Raw genomic sequence first — 25,707 nt, 5'->3', positions numbered from 1 at the left:
TGTATGGTTAATAGGAATAATAAAATAATCTTTAATCCACCTAAATTGCTATTAGCACAGAGCCTAAAAACCTAGGTGACTACACTATATTTACCTCTACATGCATCTGAGAATGCAGGTAAAGACCTAGACCATTACAGTTGAGAGTAACCTGAGTCCCTTACTGTGTTCCAGAATAATTTACTCACGCAGTGACATTCACTGCTTTGTGCATTTCAGAGGAGTGTGGGCGGAGTGTTTTAAAAGTTATCCTAAAATATATTTAGGAAAACGGGTTTATATTTAGTGCTTATGTAAAAGCTTTGAAAACATACTTGGGTCAGTTATGTTATCTGCATTTTTTTTTTCTTTCAGTGTCTGGTCTTCAGTTCACATTGCTTCTTTAATTCCCAACCTGTATTGACTATATTTTCTTATTTTCTGTATTCTCAATGCTCTGGCATTTGTGGCCTTGATCCTGGAGAGACTGCCCCTCCCAGGAATAGCTAATTCTAGAGATAGTAAATGACTCCCCCATGAGGTACCTTTGATACACAAACCAGTCGATCCAGAGACCACACCCCCACCTCCTTTATCAAATCCTCACATCAAGCCAGTATTCCTCCTGCTCTAAATCAGCTTAGGGCCAGGTACCATACAATCAGGGACCACCCCTATAGACCAGAGCCCTCCAAAACTATTCAAACTACCCAATGCCAAACTTACTCAGTGTACCTGTCCTGCCTTGTCCTTAGCTTTCCACTAGGACCCAACAAAAGCTCTGAGCCATGCTCTGCCCTCTGCCCTCTGCCTCCTAGCCATCCCTGGTGCTTGCCCATGTGGCCCTGCATGGAACGTTGTGCCTCCTGTTTCTAGAGGCCTGTTAAGTATAAACTTCTTCCTTCGTAACAATCATTTATGTGTCTGCATGTAAGGTAAGACACCTGATTAAAACAAATCCCAGGTACATTTTTAGAACACAGCTACATTAAAAGGCCTCCAAGAACCGATAACAAACCTTCTCAAAATATTGTTTTTCAGTAACTTTGTCAAAGAACTGGCTCCTATCACCACAGGCAGAACGGGTGATTGATTGTATAGAAGCTCATGGTGGTAACAATATTTCCATTTAACTTACACTTAGGGGCTTATGGGACTTCACCATTTGCAAAGCATTTTCAGATACAGTATTTTGTCTGTGCCCACAACAACCCTGTGAGGGCACACATTAGTATTTTATAGCTGGGGAAACAGATATAGACAAGGTAAGTAAAATTCCTAAGGTTATACACAAGTGTTGAACTCTGGCTTAAAATTCTGATCTTCTGAACTCATGTCCTTGTCTCCTTGTCCGGTTTTCATGCCACAATACCACATTACAGTAACTAGCTCATCGGTGCACTTGTCCTGAGAGTTTGAAAAATTAAATTAATCTTGACTGTTTCTTAAACACACACACAGTGAAACTGAGGAGGACAGACAGTAGAATAGGATGGCACCAAAAATTACGGTTAAGTCATTTTACTTCATTTTCCCATTAATATTTTTTTAAACCAACTTTTCCCAAGAAACGATGAGTGGCCACTAATTGCAATTAACTGGAAAAACTACACATCATAATAAGAATTCTGAAATTAGTTTTATTACTAAGTTTTAGAATTCCATTAAATGAGCATCGTACCACCACTCCCCCCTGCCCACTTCCAGGAAATAAAGATGAAGGAAGGGCAACTTCTCTCCTCCCAGATCAATGTGTTATGTCTCCCCTCTATACGTTTATTGTTTCTTGGGATTAAAGCAGCCCCCCCTCCCCTCTCTATCAAGGATATCACTGTCAGCAACATCCTCCCTTCCAGGAAACGGAAAGTATTTCTTCCTCTTCTTCTACCTCAAAGGATTATAAACAGAAAACATACTTAGACCAAAGTAGGAAGAAGACTTGCAATGGGATATGGACTTGTATTTTACTTTGGAGATTCAAATCAGTTTCCAGACCAAATTTTCTATCTGGCAATTATCAGCAATTCTTGACCCTGATTTTTCTGTGGGTCTGGAGCTCAAACTGGTGCCTGGCCTTAATACGTACCTAGAGAACCACTCTTGGGCTACCTGAAAGCTGAAAGTGTTAAGTCTATCTTTGTGGTTCTTCAAGACTAAAATAAAACCCCGTGGAGAAGACCCAAGAGATGGTTTTGTTTTATGGCAATTTCTTTATTAGAAATACTTCAATAAAATTGAGTTATTTGTAGTGAGGTGGATGGACCCAGGGTTTGTCATACAGAGTGAAGTAAGTCAGAAAGAGAAAAAACAAATACCGTTTGCAAACACATATATATGGAATCTAAAAAAAATAAATGGTTCTGATGAACCTAGGAGCTGGACAGGAATAAAGACGCAGACGTAGAGAATAGACTTGAGGACAAGGGGAGGGGGAAGGGTAAGCTGAGACGAAGTGAGAGAGTAGCACTGACATATATACACTACCAAATGTAAAACAGATAGCTAGTGGGAAGCAGCCGCATAACACAGGGAGATCAGCTCGATGCTTTGTGACCAACTAGAGGGGTGGGATAGGGAGGGTGGGAAGGAGCCGCAAGAGGGAGGGGATATGGGGATATGTCTACATATAGCTGATTCATTTTGTTATACAGCAGAGACTATCAGATCATTGTAGAGCAATTATACCCCAATAAAGATGTTAAAAAAAAAAAAAAGAAAGAAAGAAATACTTCGATACAATGAACCTCCAGCATATGTTCCAGTGGGGTCAAAATAGCTTCTTCTTTCACCAAGTGCGAGCTGTTCTCCAATCTACGTTCACTGGATTAATAGATAGGTTTGGATTTTACATTTTCACTGCCATTTAAACAGGTAAATATTTAATGCCTGAGGAGCAAGGTTATGAAATGTCAAAACTACTAAGTGAAGGATCTAATTTAAGAGGCAGCCAGAGAGTCTGCAATTTAAATATTTAAAGATGATACAGAAAGTACAACACTGAACACCAATCTACTCCAAAGATAGCAATTTAAAACTCAGGTTTATTCTGGAATTCCTCACAACCCTAGAAGTGATATAATAAACAAAGACAAGCAGTGCTGAGATTACTTGAAGGGAAAAGGATGGGAGACAATCAGAAGTACCAGACAAATAAATGCTCTAGCCAATGGCTTCTCAAACTGTTCTTCACAAATGAGATCAGACTGGACAAAACAGAGATAAAAACAGAGTTATCACAGTAATTAGGTCTTGAAAATGGAATAGTTTGAGACACAGTATGTTCCTTGCAATTAAAACCTCACTTCTTCATCAGCAACTAAAACTAATTATACATTAAACATTCAAGGACAAGTAACACATATACTAAGAATGGGCTATCAAAACACAAGCTAATCAAAATACACAGAACTAAAAAAAATGAAAGTGTCTTATGGAAAGAATTGGTACTTTATTACATGTACATAGTAAAGTTTAAAATCCCTGCACATCACTTTATCAGCAGTCCATCTAAATGCTTTTGTCCAAAAATACAACTGCTCTCAATTCTCTCTGCTTCATCAATGATCAGTGACAGTGGACATTAATACCAACAGATTAAAGTGATAAGGACTACAAATGAACAAAGCAATCTCTTCTTTATTAAACTAAGGACATCTGAAAAATCTCCCACTGGCAAGATCACCATTGAACAACTTCTATCACTTGTCAATTACTGACCCAGGACTACAAACATTAAACCTGAAAATTAGATACTTGCCACTTCAGACTTTTTTTTTGAAAAGCTCCATTCAATCCCTTCAGCTGAAAGAAGTGGACAAGGTCATAGTTATGCCTATTTAAACTGAGAGTTAATTGCTGCTCATATCAAAAAAACGGAGTCTTGATGGGACTGAGGAAAATGATACTACCGCTAAATAAAAATTAGCTCCAGCTCTGGCAGGCAGTAGCAAAGGTCTCGTGAAAGCATCAAGGCTTTACAGGCAGGGAGCTATATTGGACCCTCCAAGAGAGCTCAGAAACACACAGAAAGATGTGACCTCTAACCACAATTCAGGCCACAGACCTCAAAACCCACCAAAAGGAAGCAATGTCCTTTGATCTACTTCTAAACGCAAAACCCTACCAGGAACAGGTCTCAAACACACACCAAGACATATACATATCCGTCCAAGATTAGGATTTGCATAGGACAAGCATGTTTCACAGAGGGTTGCAAATGAGTAAACTTGAGAGAACAAAGCATACAGAAATAAGTCCATAAGAAATGAAAGATTCCCTCTAGCAAAGGTGCTGGAGATAAAAGGAATAATCATACCTAACAGGAAGACTTAGTAAAGGTATTGTAGATGAGAGCAGTTGCCTTTAAGAGGTATTCCAAGAATACAGAATACTGCATCCATGGAAAACACACATGGAACCTCAAATTTTACTGAGACTGGGTTGGTTGAATGCTTTCAGTCTATATAAAGATTGTTTTGACTCAAACGAGAAGTTCAGAGATACCACAAAATACATTTGATCGGGTTATTCTCTGCTAAAAATCTCTCAGGGACTCCCTAATGCTTTAAGATTAATTTCAAGTTTCTTAGCCCATTATACTCAGGGTACTGACTACCTTCTCTATATAAACACATACAACCTTCAGTAGTTTCCCAAAGCTTCCTGCTCTCACTTCCCTGTGTTAGTGTAAGCTGCTCTCTCCAGTCATCTAAATTTTCGTCACTTCAGACTCTGCATGGGCATCACCTCGTTTCTAAAGTCAACTCTCATCCATCCTCTCCACTCTAGACTGAGCTGGGTACCCCTTACCTGTGCCCACACCTGTGCATTATATGTCTTGTTCTCTTAAATACTGAGGAAACCAAGATGTACTCATCTGTTACTGTGTCTCGTGACTGGCTTAACTGCTTGAAATATGAAACCTTGTCTTTATCCTCTTTGTTCACCCTAGTACCTACCACACGTATATTGTAATGAGGATGATTTATCATCACACACTTATTGAGACTTTATTTTTGAAATCTTGTCTAGAAAGTTAGGAGAGGCCACAATCTGCTAATATACCAAAAATCCTATATGATGGTACTTTCTGAATATACTTGACTGTAGATTCCACTAAACATTAAAAAAAAAAAAAATGAAGTCTCATTTTGTAAACTGGGGATTCAAATCTCAAGAGGCAATAAAATCTTAAACACAGTTATATGTTTCAGGGGTGGGAGTATAGTAATTTTGGAGCAAAAAAAAAGATATCATTTAGTCCAAACTCTTTGTATTTAGAAAAAAAGGGAAACTTCATACTTGTCCAAAGACACAGAGCAAAAGAGTTGGGTGTAGAATACCAGAGTCTTGACTCTTCGTCAAGGGGTTTTCCATTACACCACTGGCTGCAACACACAGTCTGAAATCATGCAAATTTCTAGAGAAATGATCAGCCATTTATAAGGAGTTACTAGACAAGATATGCAATAAGGAAAGAACCTTAATTTTGCTAAATGTTTTCTTATACATAAGGAAATCTGAAATACATCAAATGAGTCTTTCCCTTAGGACAGTTACTATATTTCTTCTACTGAGTAGTGCCTGAGAATTATTTATGAGATATTTGAGAAAAATCTAATAGGGGTGAGGGGAGTTGAAGAGAAAAAAATAAATCAAACTAAGAATCCTGAGACTGGGACTTCCCTGGCAGTCCAGTGGTTAAGAATCTGCACTTCCACAGCAGGGGGCATGGATTCGATCCCTGGTCAGGGAACTAAGATCACAGGCAGTGCACTTTGTGGCCAAAAAAAAAAAAAAAAGAATCCTGAGGCTAACACGCTTTACCTTCTTTTTTAAAAGAATCACGTACCATTTAAGATAAAGGGGAAAACAGCAACTGGATGTTTTACACCAGAGAGACTTTCCCAGTTTCACATCATTTCCAAGTTTTAGTGCAACATCATTAAATAAAATTCAAGGCAGGTGATACTTATATCCAACTTAAAGATGAAGCTAAGAATAAGTAATGTCATACGAATAAGTGATCATATGTGACACTGTTAAAAACAATACTAAAACTACTAAAGAGCCACAGGAAAACAAAAGTATGCTGGTTGTGAAATCTGTATGACACAACTAATCACAAACGGAGGACTTGACAGATTAGATTTCCCTTTTCACACATCTTAAACACCCTCTGAAAAATTACCTTAAGCAGAGTTTATTAAATGTTACCCAAAACAGTTTCATCCATGTGCATCAATTAAATGAGGGTCCAAATAGGTTGTCATGACAGGCATCTTTATTTTTTATTAACCTATCATAGTTGGCAGGTATCTGTCCTTTTATTGTTGCTCCTGCTTTGGCTGTAGTACACAGTTGGTTCAGCAAGGACTCTCATGCTGGTAAAAGCAAACAGGAAGTCCATGGTAAAGATATTCTTGAAATGCAACTTGGAGAGGCCACAGATACCTTCCAAATTCCTCAAGATCTTTGCACGCAAAGAATTTCCCAAAAAATAAAACACAAGTAGAGCAATGGTAGTGGATATGACATCTGAATGCGGGTGTGTGGTTAAATCATATCCACTACTGCAGTGGTGGTGGATTAGTCATTCCAAGGTCTAAGCAGGAATCTGTCAATTAAAATGTTCCGTATTCCATTTCCAATCCCATACCTTCACTTAGCTCATTAAAATTTTAGAAAGTGATTACAGTAAAGTGGCATGGAAAAAAAAAAATAGATGGGAGTTTCAGCTGTAACCACCAAAGAATCCATTCCTGCTTTGTCTATATTAGGTTGTTTTCAATAGTGGTTAAGAAAGCAGATTCCCTTACTTTTAATATCAAAAATGAGAAATGAGCCTGTTTCTTTGGCCACATAGTCTTTAGAAACGTCAAGTAACATGAATAATGAATAGTCTAGAATTGAGGCAAACACGAGTTAGTTTAGTACTAGGTCAAAAAACTTACGGCAGAAGAGAATGCACTATTACTGGTGAAATTCGGGCCACAAGAGATCATATTTTGAACTAGTGGCCTGAAACTGGTGCTTGTACTAGAACGCTCCAAAGTTACAAAGGAGTAAGATCATAGGGCATGGAGTCTCACAGAGTTAAGTTCAGGTCTTGGCTTTGTCACTTACCAGTTATATAACTTGGGAATAATTTCCTTAGGTCCTTTGAAGCGCGTATTTCTTTATTTGTAATTTGATGTTAATGATAGTCCTTACCTCAGTGACTTTACAATGATTAAACAGAATAATAAAACTAAGAGCATAGAGCTGGAGAACAATAATAATATTTTCATCATAATATAATGATTTCACATATATAAAATCATGTAACAATACAGATGATGATAGCTCCTAGTATTTATTAAGTGCTTACCATGTGCCAGGTACTGTCCTGGGTATGTTACATTTATTAATTCAATTGATCCTCATAACCAGGGTATTAATTAGTTATTATTATCAGAGGCCCCAATTTATGGAAGAAAAAAACTCAAATATTACCAGTATCTCTCAGATTTGGCACAAGGAAGATGTATGTACTTTGACAGAAAAACAGTTCAAAGATTAAGTAAAGCTTCTTCCAAATCTATTGCAGTTATTATCAAAACTCTCATTACAATAAAATTTGTAATTACAATATTACAAAACAATTATTTTGTAAGAGAATAGCAGATGAGTAGGTTGGAAAGCCTGAAGCCTGGCTGAAACAAAGCATGATGGAAAGACCATCCTACTGTCACACAGAGGGTCAACATCCAGCATCTTTTTTTTTTTTTTGGCTGCACCGTGCCGCTTGTGGGATCTTAGTTCCCCGACCGGAGGGATTGAACCCAGGCCCTCGGCAGTGAAAGTGTGGAGTCCTTACCGCTGGACTGCCAGGGAATTCCCATCCAGCATCTTTAAATGGGCTGATAAGAAAAGCCAACTTAATTTCTCCAAAGAAACTGCCACGTATCAAATCCTCCTACTTCTTCACTCCCTCTCAGAGGTCTCTTAGGGCTTAATGTGAAATGCAGAATGAGAAACAGGATACTTTTTTGGTAGACAGTAGTAGACACAATAAATGGACTTCATGAAATAGAGCCTAACATCGAGTTAGATTAGGGCTACATGAATGTTTCTGAATATGGGATGGTTACAAGAGTCACCAAGAAACCAGGGCCTAATGACTCAATGTGAATTCACACTATGAAAAAACACTAAGAATCCTACACTAGCAGGGAGAATTGTAAATTTTTCATTTTAGACACTTTCACTAAATATACTAGGAGGACGTTAGAGAGATTTAGAGAAGGGAAATTTCAGCACTTAGGACTCAATACCCAGACGTGCTTGGGCTTCTCCAACACTACCAGAGCAGCAGACCGCCTCAGAGCCTCCCTGCTGCCCCCAAGTAACTGGGAGAACTGCAATTCACTTACAACGCTGTTACAGTATTAGGCTTTAAGCTCCTAGAGGGTTGAAACTTATTCTTATACGTACAGTCATCCCTCAGTATCCACAGAGCCCCTGCGGGTACCAAAATCCACAGATGCTCAAGGTCCTCATATAAAACAGTGTAGTACAACAAACAGAGTCAGCCCTCCATATCCGCAGACGTGAACCCGAGGGCTGACTATATGTGTGTACGTATGGATAGCCCCATCCACCAAGTAAGCACACCAGTACCTGCTGAGTGAATCTATTCCACGGCCTCCTGCAGGGGCTATTTCTGAAGTACCTCTCAGACAAGATGACTAGAAGGTGTGATGCTTGTCCAAAACAATCTGGCTTTTTGTGCTTCATTGGAAACAATACAAGTTCAATTGGCTTATAGAAAAATACCCGTACTCACCCAATTCTTAGAAAGCTATTCTGCAGTAAAAGCTCTTAAGGGTTCTTTCAAGATTCTGAAACTTGATCAGACGCAATCTCCAACAAAAACCATACTATCAGGATACCTGTCACAACTTTACCCCCCAAAATAAACTTAAAATATAATTTATGTAGTATTTGAGCATCTAGCGTGTCTAAGGCACTGTCAACAGATTAAATAGCTGAGTTAGAAAGTTAAACCTAAAGAAGGGACTACACACTACACATGTGATATAAGTAAACTGGAGCTGTTTAAGAATAAAAGCTAATTAGTTTTTTTTTTAACTGGTTGGTAACGTGTGGAAAAAGAGGTTCTCAACAGGCCAATTTTGGTAGGTTACACATTCTAGGACTTTCACATACTCCACCTAAGGTTTGAGAGAGAAAGAATATACGGAAGAGACACAGATGATAGACGACACAGGCTCATGTGCATTACGTAGAAAATCTCACATAAAAAAATAACAGCTAAATCTTCATTTATTGTAGAAAAGAAAAAAAAAGCTGGTAAGTCCCTTATACACCCATCATTTGACCGTATCTTCATTGAATCCTAACACCTAACAGGAAGCCACAGTTTCACTTTTAATTTCACTTAAATTGTGAATTTTCCCATCTTTGAGTATATAGAGCGGGTCTCCCACTCTTTCCTGTGAACAATAAATAGAAACTTCCTCATTCAGAAATTACAGACAAAAGCATAAGTTTTCTGTGAGGTGCTCTGAAGATGAAGATGCCTGCCCTCAGAGAGCAGACCACCGAATAGGAGAGAAAGGTAACGTGCAGCGAAAAATAAGTGCTTTGTTGGCCAAATAAAACTTGGTAAGTAATGACGGTGGTATAAGGCAGTATAGGCAGGGATGACCCAAGTAAGGCAGGAGGTAAGACTCAGACTTGCATCTTCAAGGGTAAAGAACCCAGATGTGACAGGATAAAAATTTCTATAGGACAATGACAACACTGGAATAGTAATGGTAGAGCCCTAAATGTCAAGGTGAAGCTTTTATAAGCAGGGGAGTAGCAGGTTACAGAAATGTATATGTGTTTGTCATATACATATACAATACTGAGATAGCTTTTCCATCATAAGCTAGGTGAGGAGAATAGTCAAAAATCAGTGTGGCAATTTAAAAAAAAGTTAATTTGAATACCATCTACAATAAGTTTCCTTTTGTTCTACAACTAGAAGAAAAAAACTGCTTCACTACAATGTTACCTCAGATATCCAAGTCTTCTTTGACCTACTTATACATACTGTAATGAAATTATAATGATCCTATCTCTGTGTGTACACTAAATACTCCACAGAGAAATTTCTTCTTGGTACCATCTGTAAATATCTTAAATGAGTCTCAAAGGTCACAGTGGATCTTTTCAAAACAAGGCAGATATGTGTCTATGAACAAATGAATTAATCTGCCCCAAATTCATTCCTATAGTTCCTCTTGTAAATTAGGTCTCCACTTAAAAAGGATAAATGTAAAATATGGGGCTAGGATGGATCAAGTTTTTCTACCAATCATTTTTGTAGAAGGTTATTACTTGATAGAACAAGCACACTTACAGTTTTCAGATGCAAGTGTCCTCCAAAAAAGTACATGTCACATAAAGGCCTCTGTGTCTTTGGATGAGACATTCCTTCATGTGCAATATCTTTCTTCTTTCTCTCCCTGATAAATCCTATTTTGTAAAACCCTATCATCTCTGAAACCATTACAGAGGCCTCTCAACAGCTAGTGACATATCCTTTTCCATTGCACTCTGCATTCACTTACCATACATCCAAATAATGGTCACATAAAGCAAGTGCTGTCTCCCCTGCTACACAATGACATCAAGGACAAGACTACATCTTGTCACATTTTAGCACTGTTCCAACATTTAGCAAAGCTGACTGGTACATACTAACCACTCAAAATGCCTCCAGAATTAATTAATTACTCACAGGTATTCCCTATCCAAGATTGTATAACCATGATTGTACAGTCTTACAACAATGTGCAATTAATTATTTTTTAATATTATGATTGATATCTTTGCCTTTGGGGTGGGGGAGAAGGGGGGGGAAAGCACATGTATAATGAACATAATAACTTTTAAAGCACATGACCTTCCCTACAAACGTGGGGACTGACCACTGGTCTTGTTATAGTTCCATATAATGTAATAAGGCTGTAATAGGATGAGACTCTTTTACTAAACCTTTAATGTATGTTAAAAAATTATTCCTCAAACTTCTGAAGGAAAATTTCTAACAATCCTCCTCTTTTAAACAAAGGAGAAGATAGTTTATTTCAACAATCCCCCTTCAAACACCTGTTAGAAATATAAACAGTCTGCAACCCATACCTGTATTACAAGTATACTACAATAGCCAAGATTTATTGGTTTAGGGCTTGTTTTGACCCATTTGTCAGGGATCTGGTGTGTGTGTGTGTATGCACTTATACTCTCAAAAAAAAAAAAAAAAAATTAGGAAACCAAAATCTCTTTCAAGGGTATACTGTCTTTGGTAAATAAGCCTTTATCATTATAAGCTATACATCGATTAAAAAAAAAAAGAGGCAGTAACAGAAAACATTTTGGATTAGCTATGGCATTTCTTACCTCTCAAATAGGCCTAGATGGAGATTTGTGTAACAGATACATATGTGTGTGTGTGTGTGTGTGTGTGTATAAAACATACAATAAAAGGATAATAGAATGTTATTAAAAGCCTTCCCCACAGCCAAAGAAAGTTTTACCTACATATATTTTGTAGACCTGACCTAAGTTATACAACTATAAAAATGTGTTCAATAGATAATTTAAAAGGAATAACCCCTGAAATATTACTGAATGTTTTATAACTTCAAACCTACCAAGATATTTTTCTCTCAACATGATTAGACATTAAGAGAATAATTATGGGGAAAGCTTTTTTAAATGAGCTGATTTGCGGGGCTAATAGTCTCATTCAAAGACGATCTCTGATTCTCCAAATATCTATTAGACACCTGAGCTATATATTCCCCCAAACAGCTTTAACAGAAAGTAATTACTGTACTCCTAAAGTCTTTTGTATGACAGTTGTGAAGATTTTACAAGAGAGAGGGTTTTTAAGGAAAACACCAACAACCTTAACTGTACACAAAGAAGAGACTGTATCATTGCCATTCATAGAACTCCTCCAGAAATGTAAAGAGGGGCAGCAAGGAGGAGATAACCACCTTTACCTTTGTTGCAAGACAAAGTGTTCCCCGGCTTCAGATGACCTCACTTTACCTTGAGAATCCAGTTCTACGGTGTTTAATTACACTGCCGGGAGCACAGAATGGTCTGGCACCGTGCCCCTTCCCTGGGTCTCACTGACTGATAGCATCAATAACATTCACTGGCTGTAATTAAACCGCCAAATAGTATCCCCTTTGCCACTTGGCAGATCAATGTTCTTTAATACTCAAAGAACAAAGTACAAAGGTGAGAGAGGTGTTTTTAGCCCTCACCTTCACAGTTCATTTGACTTTGTGCTTCAGAGTAGTTTGCAGACAATGCATATTTCACAATTCCCCCAAGAACACTGGTTAATGAAGAAGAACACTAAGGAAAATCCTGCAAGTTGGTGACAAGTACTTATTAACCCATTTTTGCAAATCTGAGCAGAACAGAGACATACTAAGCCTTTGGGCAACAGTATGCACACACTGCTTTCCCACAGCTTTGGGACAAAATACAGTTTATAGGTCAAAAGGTTTATAAATTAAGGTAGCAACACAAGTACATTTTTTTTCTTTAAATATTTTCAACATGCTATGTGGAAGAGTCCTTTATAATAAGAGCAAATTCCCATTTATTCAGACCCTGACTAGAAAGTTCAAATATCCAGATACTAGGGAGGGTGGGTCAGGAGTGTTGCTAGGAGTTTATAAAAATGAGACAAACTTTTATTGTATTGTAAAAGCAACCTCCATAATCTAAGGATTCACAACCATCTTGGATCATAAAATTCAAGTCCTAAACTCTATACTATGAAATACCCATTGTAAATGAATGAGCCCCAGAAGAACCATGCGGCAAATTCCCCACTCTCAGAATCAAATATTAAATGATGTTTATATACTTGTAATGCTAGAAGTATTTAATGACATTCAAATGCTCTGAAAATGAGCACGCGCATCTGTGTGTATGAGAGATAGAGAGAATGAATGTGTGTGAGAGAAAGGGTAAGTATGGCATGATGTTCATTAAAATTACACCTGTTAATCACAAGCATTCCAGATAGCTTATGAGAGGACCCACAAATGAAAATCTTACTTACATGTATCAATAGATTTGTTTTGAAACAAGCACCAGAGACCTATCCAAGTGTAAACTATTAAGGTCCACTAAACAATGTTTCTCAGGTCAGGCCACCACCTGCTAAGAATCAGCTGTGGTGCTTGTTAAACTACAATTTCCTTGGCCTCACTCTGTAGATAATCATATTCAGTAAGTCTTGACTAGGGTCCAGAAATCTGCATTTTATCAACCAGACCACTCCAGTAATTCTGATGAACATTAAAGTTTTAGCAGTCTCTTATGTTGAGGGATTTTAAAAAGGTAAAATTCTCAAACTCTGGGGCGTGTTTGGGTTTCCTGGAGAGCTCATAAAAATTACAGATGTCAAGCCCTCCTCTTCACCATCCACCAGTGTTGGTTTCTGAATAAGACAAACTCCCAGGTAGCTTGAAAGTATATGTGACTATAAATCACCAACAAATACAAAAATGCAAAAGTAAAACAAAGCCCATAAAACCCATCCAAAGGTATTTCTAAGAACTGGACCTGCTGCAAGTGGCTCAGCTGGGTTGGGGAGCCCATCAGTATAGCCAGTCTCTGGAAAAGGCTGCTGTGCTTGATTCTGTGAGGTCAGAGCCTCTCTCAATGACTCTGGAATCTTTCCAGGAAGGTGAACAGGGTCGTTTGGGTAAAGCAAGCAGAAGTGGTCAAATTTCTAAAGAGTCATTTAACAAAATTTGTGGAAACTAAAGCATTTTCTGAATTATAAGTTTCCAGGGCCAGGCAGGCACTCTGCTTGCCCTTCCTTCGGCTCACATGTGGGTCATTTCAAGACTCATTAGCAAGCCCAGAACCTATGCAGGAAGGATTAAACTTCTCATTCCCCTGGGAGGAGGTAACCTGGTACTAATGACCCAAAAGAAAGCCTATTAGCATGATTTATTTTTTTCAAAATCTACTTCTCTATAACACAAGGTAACTAGAGCCATTTTTAAAATATCCAACAAAACTGAACCAAAGAATTAAACATTGTGCCTACTTTCTTCAGAGTAAAAGTAGCTTTTTAATTCCTCCCCAACTAGACTTCTAAAATACCACTTTAATATAGAAAATGCAGACTGAAAAACAATGGAATATTCTTGATAGTCTGTCTCTGAAAACAACAGCTCAACACAAGTATTTTCTACCTCTAGATGTCAAGCCAAACGTTTCACCGGAACTATGTAACTTGGGACCATCTCTACCATTTTATAAATGAGCGAATTAGGCCAACAGAGCAAGAGCAGAACACGAACCCAGGACTTGTGACTCCACGTCCTAATGCAGCATTCGAAGGAGTTCTTCAAAGGTGGGGTGGGGTGGGAGGGACGGGGGTAAGTAACTGATTTCCTGGATTGTTTTCAAAATATAGCCGCCTCTCTTGCTTGCTCATCAACAGCATGCCAAGAAACTTCCCGAAGCAAAAGCTCCACCAGGAATTCTGATGTAGTACTTACGGCTGAGAACTTGATGCTAAAGGCAATTATAGGAAAACCTGGCAGAGGTGGGAGTGAAAGAAAATGGACCACACATGCTTTTGTAAAGAGCCCACACAAATTTAAAGAGAGACAAATGCACTTTTCTGTGATTTTTAAACTAGCGTCTAGGACTCAAAGGAACCTACCAGAAAAACATTCTTGAAAAATGAGTGGTCTCCTATAAAACAGAGATTCAGAAAGTTACTATAATGCTTCTTTTATTGTCCAATTACCATTGAAATACCTAAATCGATGTTAACTCACCTATCTGCTAAATAGGACCTCCAGATACCAGTTTTCTTCTCAAACCGGAGGTCTGGCTGTCTCACGTGCTCAGCCTGAAAGAGTTTTTCTACCACCAGGCACAGCTCCACTCCCTCGCACCTAACAGAGGCCTGGTTCAGAAAATCTCAGGATGCTAAAAGCCCCAAATCAAGGTCCTCAAGAGAATATTCGGTTTGTTTATAGTGTATGGACGCTTGAACATCAATAATGTGAAATGGAAAGAAAACCATAAAAGGTGCCGGCATCAGCCAATGTGGCCTATTTCCAGTCCTAGTAGTACTATTATTAGCTATATCGTTTTTGAACAAGTTCCTTAACCTGAGCTTCCTTTCACTGGCCAAAGGGAGTATTTGGCTACAAGAGACTATTGTTTTGGCACGAATCCAGACAAGCAAAAGGATAAAAGTCCTATGAAAATACTACACAAAGCAGATAGAGCAAGGAATTAAGAGACTTTTTCAGGAGGTAGCACACCTAACTTAACCTCTCCAGCTAGCTCTGGAAGAACAGACTGAAGCCACCAAACTGACCCAGGACTACTTCTCCTGAGTTATACGTGAACGACAACAAGTCCTACCCTCCCCTTAAAGAGCAGTAGAAAAGTTAAGCAGACAAGTGCTAACAGTGCCTTGCAGAAATGCCTTTGTTGATGTACATTTATGAAACAGGCAGGAAACGTAGGGCCATGCTTGGGTAATAAAATGATCTATAAAATCCCTCCTGAGGAAGATGGGTTAGTTCAGCTGCTAAGACTCTCCCACCACCACCCTCCATGGCTCACCCTCCATGGTTCTCCCTCACATACAGTATAGGAAGGAATGGATAGGAAGTAAGCTAGGACACTGCCCCCAGGAACCCTCCTCCTCACCCTTCCCTCTGTACCGTCTCAGCCTCTGCTCCAACAACTGTGGAAAAGTATCTACAGAAAAGCTGTTCAGAGAATGCCCAGTTATTGCCCTCTGGGAACTTTCAAATGTCTAATTCCCAATATGGACAAAGCTTGTAAGGAGCAGAAGTAACACAACAGGCCTGAAGTCAGGACAAACAAATTCTGGACCCTGCTAGGTCCCTGAGATAAAAAACCTCTGGGGCTTTTTATGTTTAAAAAAAAAAAAAAAAAAAATCAAAGCTGAAAATAAATCATTCCACAAAACACATGATGTGCATTATACAAATAACACATTACTCAAAAAAATCTGTTATTCCTCATTTCATATAAGGACTATGTAAACTGGACTCAATATAGATACAAGAATTTTATCTAAATGCACTGAAGAGTTTCTGATAATCAGATATGGCAATACACTTAAAATTTGGCACATGGCTCTAGAAAGTTCTAGACCATGGGTTAAAAATGAAGTTAGAAAAACATGCACTCAGTCTGTATTTTTTAAAAGGCAAAGAAATCATTTACTCAGTTTCCATTTTTGCCTCCACATTTTCAACTTTTTTGTCTCTCCACAGAGATCTGACCAGCTAAATAACAATTTAGGATAACGTCTCAAAAGTTGCCAGTTAATGTGAGGCCTGTCCTTCAGACTATTACTTCCAAAATTTCCAAATCTGGTCAAGGTAAAAGGTAAATGATGATCTGTACTCAAGTGTTGAACTGATGAGTACTTTATAGAAGATGCCTTATAAATGTGTGAAGCCCACACTTCTTCTACAAGCATCTACGCTTTGTACCTTCAAGGGAAATATCAACTACATAAGCCACAAGAACACTAGGGTGGCTTCAGATGCTGAGAGATGTGGAGTTAAATGCAAAGCAGATCTTCCCCTCCTAATAAACACTCAAGTCCAATTCCATCACTACTCTGCTCAAAACTCTTTGGTGGTTCTCCCTCACATACAGTATAAAACCACATGTACCAAACCTCTTCGGATCCCTAACTGCTCTCAGGCTCATTTCTGCATCACTCCCCCACCCAGCTTTCTCCTCTAGCTAATCTATGCGATTTCCCTAACACCCGCTTTCAAACTTCCAACAAAAGTATGAACTCTCAGCTTTCCTACTATTATAAAACCCACACCCCAGAATGGTGCTGCAGATATTTTAAACAGAGCACCCACCAAGAGGCAAGCCTGTAGCCAAGCTTCACTCTCCCATTCCTGCTTCCATGCTTGCTTTCTTTACAGTGGGGAGCGGATTTAAGCAGTATCTACAAGATACTTCCTCATGTTCAGAACATTTATAAATGAACAACTTACAATGATGAATAAAAACCAACCCCATCCCAGATAATCCTGAACCAAAAAGAAGGTTGAGCCAGAAAAGTGTTTCCAGTATGAATTTTACCATGGCGGCTAAACATTCAACAGTGGTAAAGGGAAACGGTTAAAATTGTTACCTCCTCAGGACAGGGTGCTGCATTTCATTCTAAATGCATTCTCAACTAAACCATTCTATATGATAACCATGAGCTCATTAACAACAGTTACACCTTTTCTTAATATGCAATTTGGCAGACTATGGAAAGTTAAAAGAGTCAGGTAATAAACATAGTGATAAGTTAATTCATTAATTTTAAAGATTTTACAGATATAAATAGAAACTTAAATGGTTAAAAGATGAGTCCAAGATTACAGAGCCAGTTAAATCACTTAAGCAATGCCAGGGAGGGTAAGATTTCAGAAATGTAGTTCTATATTCCTCCTAGATTAAGGCTATAGTTCATGCTAAACAGCAAAAGAGTCTGCAAACATGACATTTACTGAGAAAAGGATAAGCTAGTTAGGAAATGGTATAAATTTAACAAAAAATTAAAAGCAATACAGTAGCTTAGAATAAAGGTTTATTAAGCTTTACTTAATTGCTCTCTAATAAACTGAACACTTTAAGGAATAGACATTACTATCTGTAATTAATATTCCAATTTTTTATAACAGTTTTTCCATACAGACTGAAATGGCAGTTTAATTAATTTAATATGAGAAATTCCAAATTAATGTATGTCAATAATTTTTAAGCCAAGTTAAGATTTAATCTGACTTATATCTGAATGATTAAGAAAAATCGATTTAATCAAAACCAAATTTAGGCAGTTTTTCTATGCTGGTAGCATCTCTAGACAGGGTTTCTTCTGTTGCGAGAGAGAAGACATGGATTTCTAGGGGTAGTACCTATCAATAATGCTGCAAAGTTCTCTACTCCGTGAGATAATAGCTCCTACTACTTTCAGATGAAGCAAGCCCACTTTGTGGAATAAAGCTTCCTAGGCCCGTTGTAGAAGGGGGAGGAGTTGGAAGAGATGCTGGGAGTCAAGATATCCATTTTACTGTGTATGTGATATTCTCTTATTCACAGTACTTGATGTGGGGGGGAAAGTCTAAGTATTTTCAGAAATGAATGATTTTACTCTGCTAATTATGAATTTAAGTCTGATGCCATTAACCTAGGCAAAAAAATACATTTTCCTTTAGGAGTGGAAAGAATTGTGCATATACTCCCTTTTTACTACTCTCCCTAATATCAAAAGTTAAAAACATCTTGTAATATCCACTTTATTTACCAGCTGATTATTAGGGACAACGCCGGCAGGCTTAACGCATCATGACTGCCTTCTGTGCAGTTCAAGGATGGTGTGATGTCACCAGCAATGTAAGCTGCTGGGACATTAACGCAACCAGGAAAAAAAAGTGATCCTTTAGAGAATCGTCATCTTGAACCTTTAACCTATGAATGCTGCTATTCATAATAAATAAACCTCTCTCTAACATAAGGTGAACATATTAAGTTTTCCTAATTTCTAAGCCACACCTTTTAAAAAGTGAAAACTGCACGAACTGCTTTTTACTACGAATACTAAACTAGCATTCAGCACGCTCAAAAAAAAAACATGGTTAATATTCCAGTTAAGTGAATTATCCACAAGAAGATTATCAAGGTAAAAGATGAAGACAAATGAAGCTTTGCATGCAAAAATACCAAGTGTTTAGAGAACCCATCTATTCAAAAAAACATACATTTTGGTAGTTCCTAAGTGCTAGGTCTTACACTCAATGTCACAAATTACCTAGAAAGCATATTAAAAACAGATTGCTGCATCTCACCTCTGGACACTGATTGAGTAGGTCTGAAGTGGGTCCCAGAACCTGTACTTCTAACTCACTCTCCTTGTGATTTTGATGCAACCAAGTTTGGGAATAACTGCTTTAGGATTTCACAGTGCCTGAGGGACTTTGCTTTACTCACTGCAGAAATACTGAATATTTGTCATTTATTCAACATACCATCCATCTATTGCACAAAACCCTACTGGGCTAATGCTACTAGGAAGCCCCAGGAGAAACTGCTAAATAAACCACCTTTCACAGCACTTGATTCACTGTTTTAATATTCCAACCTATAAAATGCATAAATGCTAGGTGGCCTGGAAGACATAAGAGAAACCTGAACTCAAAGGTGTACAAACACTTGTATACTTGTACATAATGTATACATGAATTAATCTACTGCAGCTTTCTAACGGAAAGCATGGCGTCACGGCAAGAGTTTTAGTGTAGATATCAAAAGACAAGGATTTGAGTCACAGCTCTGTCTTCAACTGCCTGGTCCAAGCTAAACTCTATGTCCACTAACTAGGTCTCAACTCTTTTACTGGAAGCAGAGGTTAGTGCTTAAGTCTAAATCATATATGGGTCCCTTCGACCCCAAAACTTCTGTGATTCCTCATGGGTAAAGAGAACATATTTCAAAGAAGGGGGGAACCCAACATAAGTTAGAACAACCCAGGAAGGCAGCAGCTGAAGAAAGAACTTCAGACAGGCTCCAAAAGATGAGACGGTTGCTGTTAAACTGAGTGAGAGGGGCTTCCCTCGTGGCGCAGTGGTTAAGAATCCGCCTGCCAATTGCAGGGGACACGGGTTTGAGCCCTGGCCCGGGAAGATCCCACATGCCGCGGAGCAACTAAGCTCGCGAGCCACAACCACTGAGCCCACGTGCCACAACTACTGAAGCCCACGTGCCACAACTACTGAAGCCCACGTGCCTAGAGCCCGTGCTCTGCAACAAGAGAAGCCATCGCAATGAGAAGCCTGCCAGCAACAAAGAGTAGCCCCCACTCACCACAACTAGCGAAAGCCCGCGCGTAGCAACGAAGACCCAACGCAGCCAAAAATAAATAAATAAATAAATAAATTTATTTTAAAAAATAAATAAAAAATAAACAGTGAGAAAGAGTATGCCAGGAAGTGGGAGCTGTACAAGCATATATGCAGAGGCTGGGAATAAGATCTGCTTGCAAGCAAAAAGCCAGTCTGACTACCATAGAGAACAGTAATAACACTGGGTCACTCCAAAGTTAAGCAAAATCATATGGTAAAACAGTAGGGGAATATGAGAGAATTTTGAGTGAGAAGCAATATGAGGAAAGTGGTGTTTTTTGACGGCCACCACCAGGATGGACTGGAGAGAAAGTAAAAAGAGACTAATTTACAGAATAGGGACCGGAAAGGCTTAAATACAACTTCCAAAGGGTACTTAGAGCAGTGAACAGTAGGAAAAACTTAGCTCAGATGTTGTATAAGAACACAAGACACATCTAACTGAAAATAAGGGGAAAAAAAACACGCATAGAAAGAACAAATAGACAAAAATGGTGCTATGTAGTTTTGGAAAATGGTCTGCTTTGCCTCAGAGAAATGTGGGCCACATTGAGGACACCAGCTGTTATCTGATCTCTTTGCAGGAACTGAATGGGGGTGGGGAAAGAAGTAGCCTGCTGCTTACCCACCACCTCCACCCCCATCTCAGAAAATCTGAAGAAAAGTACCAGATGCCACATGTGGTGTAAAAGCCACGAGGTATTACTGTCCTTTCTTCCACGTATTCTGCCTGAGCAGCTGGGCCCTGAAGAGAAGGCCGGGTGATGGACAGTGAGGAAGCAGCTGTCACCAATGGGCTCTCTGCAGGCCATGGGTATTTCTTCTATGGAGACCTGTTTCCCCTCCATTTCTACCTTCTCGTGGACCTTACTGCAAAAGAACTGATTTAGAGCAAAAGAACTGACTCAGTAGAATGAAATGAGGGTGGTTACTTCTGGAATGGAGAAAAGGGTATGTCAATCCAACCATCTATTCCATTTTCTTCTTAACCACAACTCAGGACCTCAAAACTACGATAAATTAGCAGCAATCCTGAAGTCAATTTAAGTTGGAAGCCTCACAAAAATCTGCAGTAGGATACAGCATTCACAAAACAATCTGAAGGTAACTGGACATTGGATGTCTTCTTTTTAAGAACACTTGATCATTTACACTTAACAGTACTATTAAAAGGTTAATCTCTGTGACACAAACAGAGAGCATGCAAAGAAGTGTGGACAATTAGAAAAAATCGTCCAGATTGAAAAACCAAGGTCAAAATAAACAAGTGTTTGCAGTCTTAGAATGTATTAGAAATCTAATAATCAGACGTTTCATACGTAGGACATTTTCTTGACCAAGAAACATGTAGAATCTCGGACATCTTACATCCAAGTATATTTGGGGGCCACTGCATACAGTTTCCTGTAGATGAGACAGTGGTGGGAGGCATTTTTCCTCTGGGCCAAAAAATATAAAGAACAAGATGTCAAAACTACCCAGGGCTAGTGAACTACCTTAACTGACAACTCTGAGAGAAGCAACTTTTAAGCACAAAGATGACAATGCATTTCCAGATACCTGAGAAAATGAGCAGAAATCTTCTAGACACGTCTCTAAGCAAGACGGATACCACAGTCAGCTGTGACTAACTTCCCCTTACCACTCCAGGCGATGGTCTGAGCTGAGTTCTTAAATCAAGGGTGGAAAATAGGTTCCAACTTGAGTCAATTGACAGAGGTTGTCTGGAACACTATTTTGAAAAAATACTTGGGAGCCTCATCCAGACTCAGTGAGAAAGACTGCCATGATGGGCAATGTCTGCACTGGGCAGGAGAGGGAAAATTGATGGCACATGTACTAAGCGTCTGCCAGAGGCAACGTCCCTTTCATCTTCTAAAGGAAAAGAAATCTACACAGCAAACTGGATTAACTTCTTAACCAGAGAGAATTTACATCAGAATTTCAAAAATTCAAAAAAGCAGGAAAAACATCCATAAAATTATTTACCATTTGTCTTGAAAAGAAAACTGTAACAGAAAAAATAACCTCTGTGGCATGTACACTCTTCCAGTCAGTCTCCTCAAAGTAAACTGAATCTGCCAGAACAGAGTCAAGCTACAGCTCAAGGACATGTTTTTCTATGACCCAAGAGCTAAGAATGATTTTTACATTTTTTAATGATGGGGACAAAATTAAAAGACTATTTTGTGACACATGAAGATTACATGAAATTCAAGTTTCAGTGCTGATAAATATAGTTTTATAGGATCACAGCCACACCTATTCATTCATGTGGAGGCTATATCTTCTTTCAAGCTATGAGGGCAAAATTGAGAAGTTGTGACAGAGAATACACGGCCGGAGAAGCCTAACATATTTACTACCTGGCCCTTCACAGAACAAGAATGCCAACCCCTGTGCTAGAAGAAATGGTATAAGGTTTCTTCAAGTTATAGGCAAGTAATTCTCTATCAAAGAAGGAAATTTAATTCAGTAAGTTTCATAAAGTACTTATCTGAGAAAGTTGCTGCTCTGTCCCTTTGTTAACACATAAATAATTACATGTAGTACTCATGAATAAAGTTTCCCTCATCATGCAACAAACAAAAATATTCTGCTATGCCTCCCAGAGAAGTGTCCATATGGGCACAAAATGAATAAAGGAAAGAACTACAAGTAGACCTTAATTCTTTTAACCTCTGTTCTGCAAGTAGATTTTTTTTAAAAAAACCATAAACTTACTTTTATTGTTTTGGTTTGAAGTCTCAATCCATTCAGGGTGTTGATAGCTTTCTCTGCATCCTTAGGGTCAATGTAGTTCACAAAGCCATATCCCAAGCTCTGCCCTAATGAAAGGGAAAGGGAAAAAGGCATCCGTTAGCTCTACACCACTGATGACAGACATCCACTTTCATTCTGGCATATGGTCTTGTCATTAACGCCAGCACATTCTCTCAATAGAAAAAAAAAGTCGACATTAATTCTAGAAATATACATGTGGCCTTTTTTCATCTCCTGTCTATTACAGTTGCAAGTTTAAACATCAGTTAGAACTCAGCAAGCTGTGCTGTTTAAAAAACACACATACCCAAAGTGTTCCATCATACATGTCCTGCCTGAGCCAGAGCGCCCAGCAGCAAGGCAACATTCAGCTTCGGAAACTGTGGGTGCAAGTCTCTGCTGAGCTGCTGTGTGGGCTTCATGGGCACGACTTTTTCAGCTTCAGTTTCCTTACCCGTAAAATTGGAAAGCGAAAAGCATCAACCAAGAATCTGTCAGTGTTCTGTACACATTACCCTGACAAATTTACAGCCTTTACCAAGTACAATTATTTCAGATTCTAAAACGGTGGAGAATCGTGAGTATGTGTGTGTGTACATGTAATATATGTGTGTATATGCATAAGTACATTAATTTTAGAGGAGCTTATTCAAATAAACTGAATCCAATTTTCTAAAAGGGGTCTGAAGACCTAGCTAAGGAATACAGGGAAATATGAACACAAAGATTTACACTTGAGGACATCCAAGCCCATGAGAACATGTGGAAAAGAAAGAAAAGCATAAACAAAGATAAAAAACAGAATAATTTTGGAGTAAGAGTTGCTTCCAAATGAGTCTGCTGTTGCTTTTATCCATCATCTGAGCCCTGTCGCCCCTGGCTCACTGATGTGTCCCGACTCTCAAATGGGAATCAATGGAATGCACAGACAAGTAAAGCCAATCCTAAAGGTCTCCATTTTTCAACTAAGGGAAAGTTTCTCAGTTTGAAAAGGCGAGAAACACTATACGGGTGGTGACAAAAATGGACATTAAAAAGATTTAGTCTACTAAAAGTCAAACCAAACCAATTGAGGTTTCCTGGAAGATTCCCAGTAAAGGTCCAAATACTTCTTATTAATTACCATTTTTGGATCAATTTCATAGCAAAAAAAAAAAAAAAAGGGATTTTTTTTTTTTCTTTTAAGGAGCACCTTAGGTCCAAGTGGTTATGAATACAGATATTTAGAATAGGCTAACCAGAGTGGCCAATGTGGGTCTTTATAAGTATACAAAAAGAGAGAGAGAGAGAGAAGGCTAAATACAATACCTAATAACCATGAAAACCTGGGATTGTATTTTGGGGACCACAATCATTTTGAGGGGATAATCATTGCTAGCTTATACCCTTTTATCAAATTATGTTTTTTTTCTGTTTTTAAAAAAGGGGGTTAGGAGAGAGCTAAAACTAATTCAGTTCATTTTTTTTTTTCTCACACTACTCATATAGATTGTGTTTTACTCAAGGCTCTGTTTTTTAAAAGTTGCACGTGAAACCACTGCATTTTTAAGCATTTGGTTTTTTCCTAATTTGACATTTATCATGTGTCTATTGCATGCACAGTGCCCTCTTATGAAATGTGTTGCAGTTCTGTTGTCACTGAGCAGGATTCAAATAGGCCGAACGTTAAAAAATATGCTCAAAGAAGCTGTTTATGATGAAAAGAATACAGGCTTTGGAGATAAACACACAGAAGTTCTAATCCTGGCTCTGCTGTTTACCAGCTGTGTGACTTTGAAGAAACTACTTAACCCCTCTGAGTCCTTAACTTCCTTATTTCTAGAATGAGGATAATTCCTACCCAGTGAGGTTGCTAAGGCAGTGATAAGAACATTCACTATTGACGGAGGTAGACCACTCCAGTCAAAAAATAAAGTGAGGAAAAATAACATATATCTACTACATGTTAAGGAGTTTACATGTATTCATTTAAAATTAAACCAGAAAGATGCTACCAATATAACAGGGGAAGGAAAGGCAAAGTGAACATCGGGTGGTTCTGTCACACTGCTATTCTATAACAAAATTAGTCAAATTATCAATTGTACTAGCATTGAGTCCATTTCTCCTACCTACCCTCTCCACCACCCTCACACCTGTATTTTGGCAGCTTCTAATCAAAGTCCCTTCTTAATCTTGGTACACACTGGAATAATCTACAGAGCTTAAAAAACAAGAACAAAAACAAAAACTGATGCCTGAGTCCCTTTCCCCAAATTTTTCTTTTTTAATTGGTCTATTATGAAGCATTGATACCAGGTTTTTTAAAGCCTGGTGACTCTAACACATGCAGCCAAGGGTGAGAATCACAGTTTTAATAGTGAGAGATACTCTGAGGCTGCAAATAAGGCTTCTGGGAGCTCTTAGAGGGGCCAGATGCTGATGGTCTGGGCATGTGAAGTGACTCTGCAAGGAAGACTGCCTTTTTACAGATGCATTTTTAAAAAACCAGTAGATGTCTTTCTTCTAAAATCTTCAAGTTATCCATCACTTCAGAGAAACAGTTTACTGCCTACCGAGGTCACTCTCTAGCAGAGCAGTGCCTGCTAGAGTTGGGTCACTGGGTGAAGTAAAAAATCCTAACCTGCTTAGCTGTCTCTTGCCCTGTCCTCTGAACTCTTACTCCTAGCACATTGTAGGCACTCAAGAAGTTTGCTAAATGCACGAATGAGAAGCACAGTGGTGTTATTAATTTAACCAAAGGTATTATCATCAATGTCACCATCAGATGGTCTAGCCATTGAATGAATGGGTCTTTGACCTGACCCCCTCAAGCAGCCATGGCTAGTTTTAATGAGGAGTCAACCAAATTTCAACTATTGGAAATTGAGTAAACTCAATATTTATCCCCAGATGAGCTCTCTGCCGCAAAGTTTCTAATTTGTTTAGTGGTAGTATTAGGAAGAGCAACACC

The 25,707-nt window shown here is 38.6% G+C and overlaps 1 protein-coding gene across 12 annotated transcripts in view; it reads right to left on the bottom strand.

Annotated features, from left to right (window-relative positions):
• ELAVL2 (ELAV like RNA binding protein 2) overlaps nucleotides 1–25,707 on the bottom strand; it is a 134,883-nt gene that overhangs the window by 16,387 nt on the left and 92,789 nt on the right. For all 12 annotated transcript variants that reach the window (XM_028165153.2, XM_057549440.1, XM_028165151.2 and 9 more), the window contains one exon: nucleotides 22,716–22,819. In XM_028165153.2, the coding sequence (XP_028020954.1) occupies nucleotides 22,716–22,819 (104 nt within the window). The remainder of the gene's footprint in view (nucleotides 1–22,715; nucleotides 22,820–25,707) is intronic.

Source organism: Balaenoptera acutorostrata, chromosome 6, assembly GCF_949987535.1.
Source record: "Balaenoptera acutorostrata chromosome 6, mBalAcu1.1, whole genome shotgun sequence".
In the NCBI taxonomy this organism is placed as follows: domain Eukaryota; kingdom Metazoa; phylum Chordata; class Mammalia; order Artiodactyla; family Balaenopteridae; genus Balaenoptera; species Balaenoptera acutorostrata.
The sequence above is the reverse complement of the archived record's forward strand: the minus strand, read 5'-3'. Positions and strand labels throughout refer to the sequence as shown.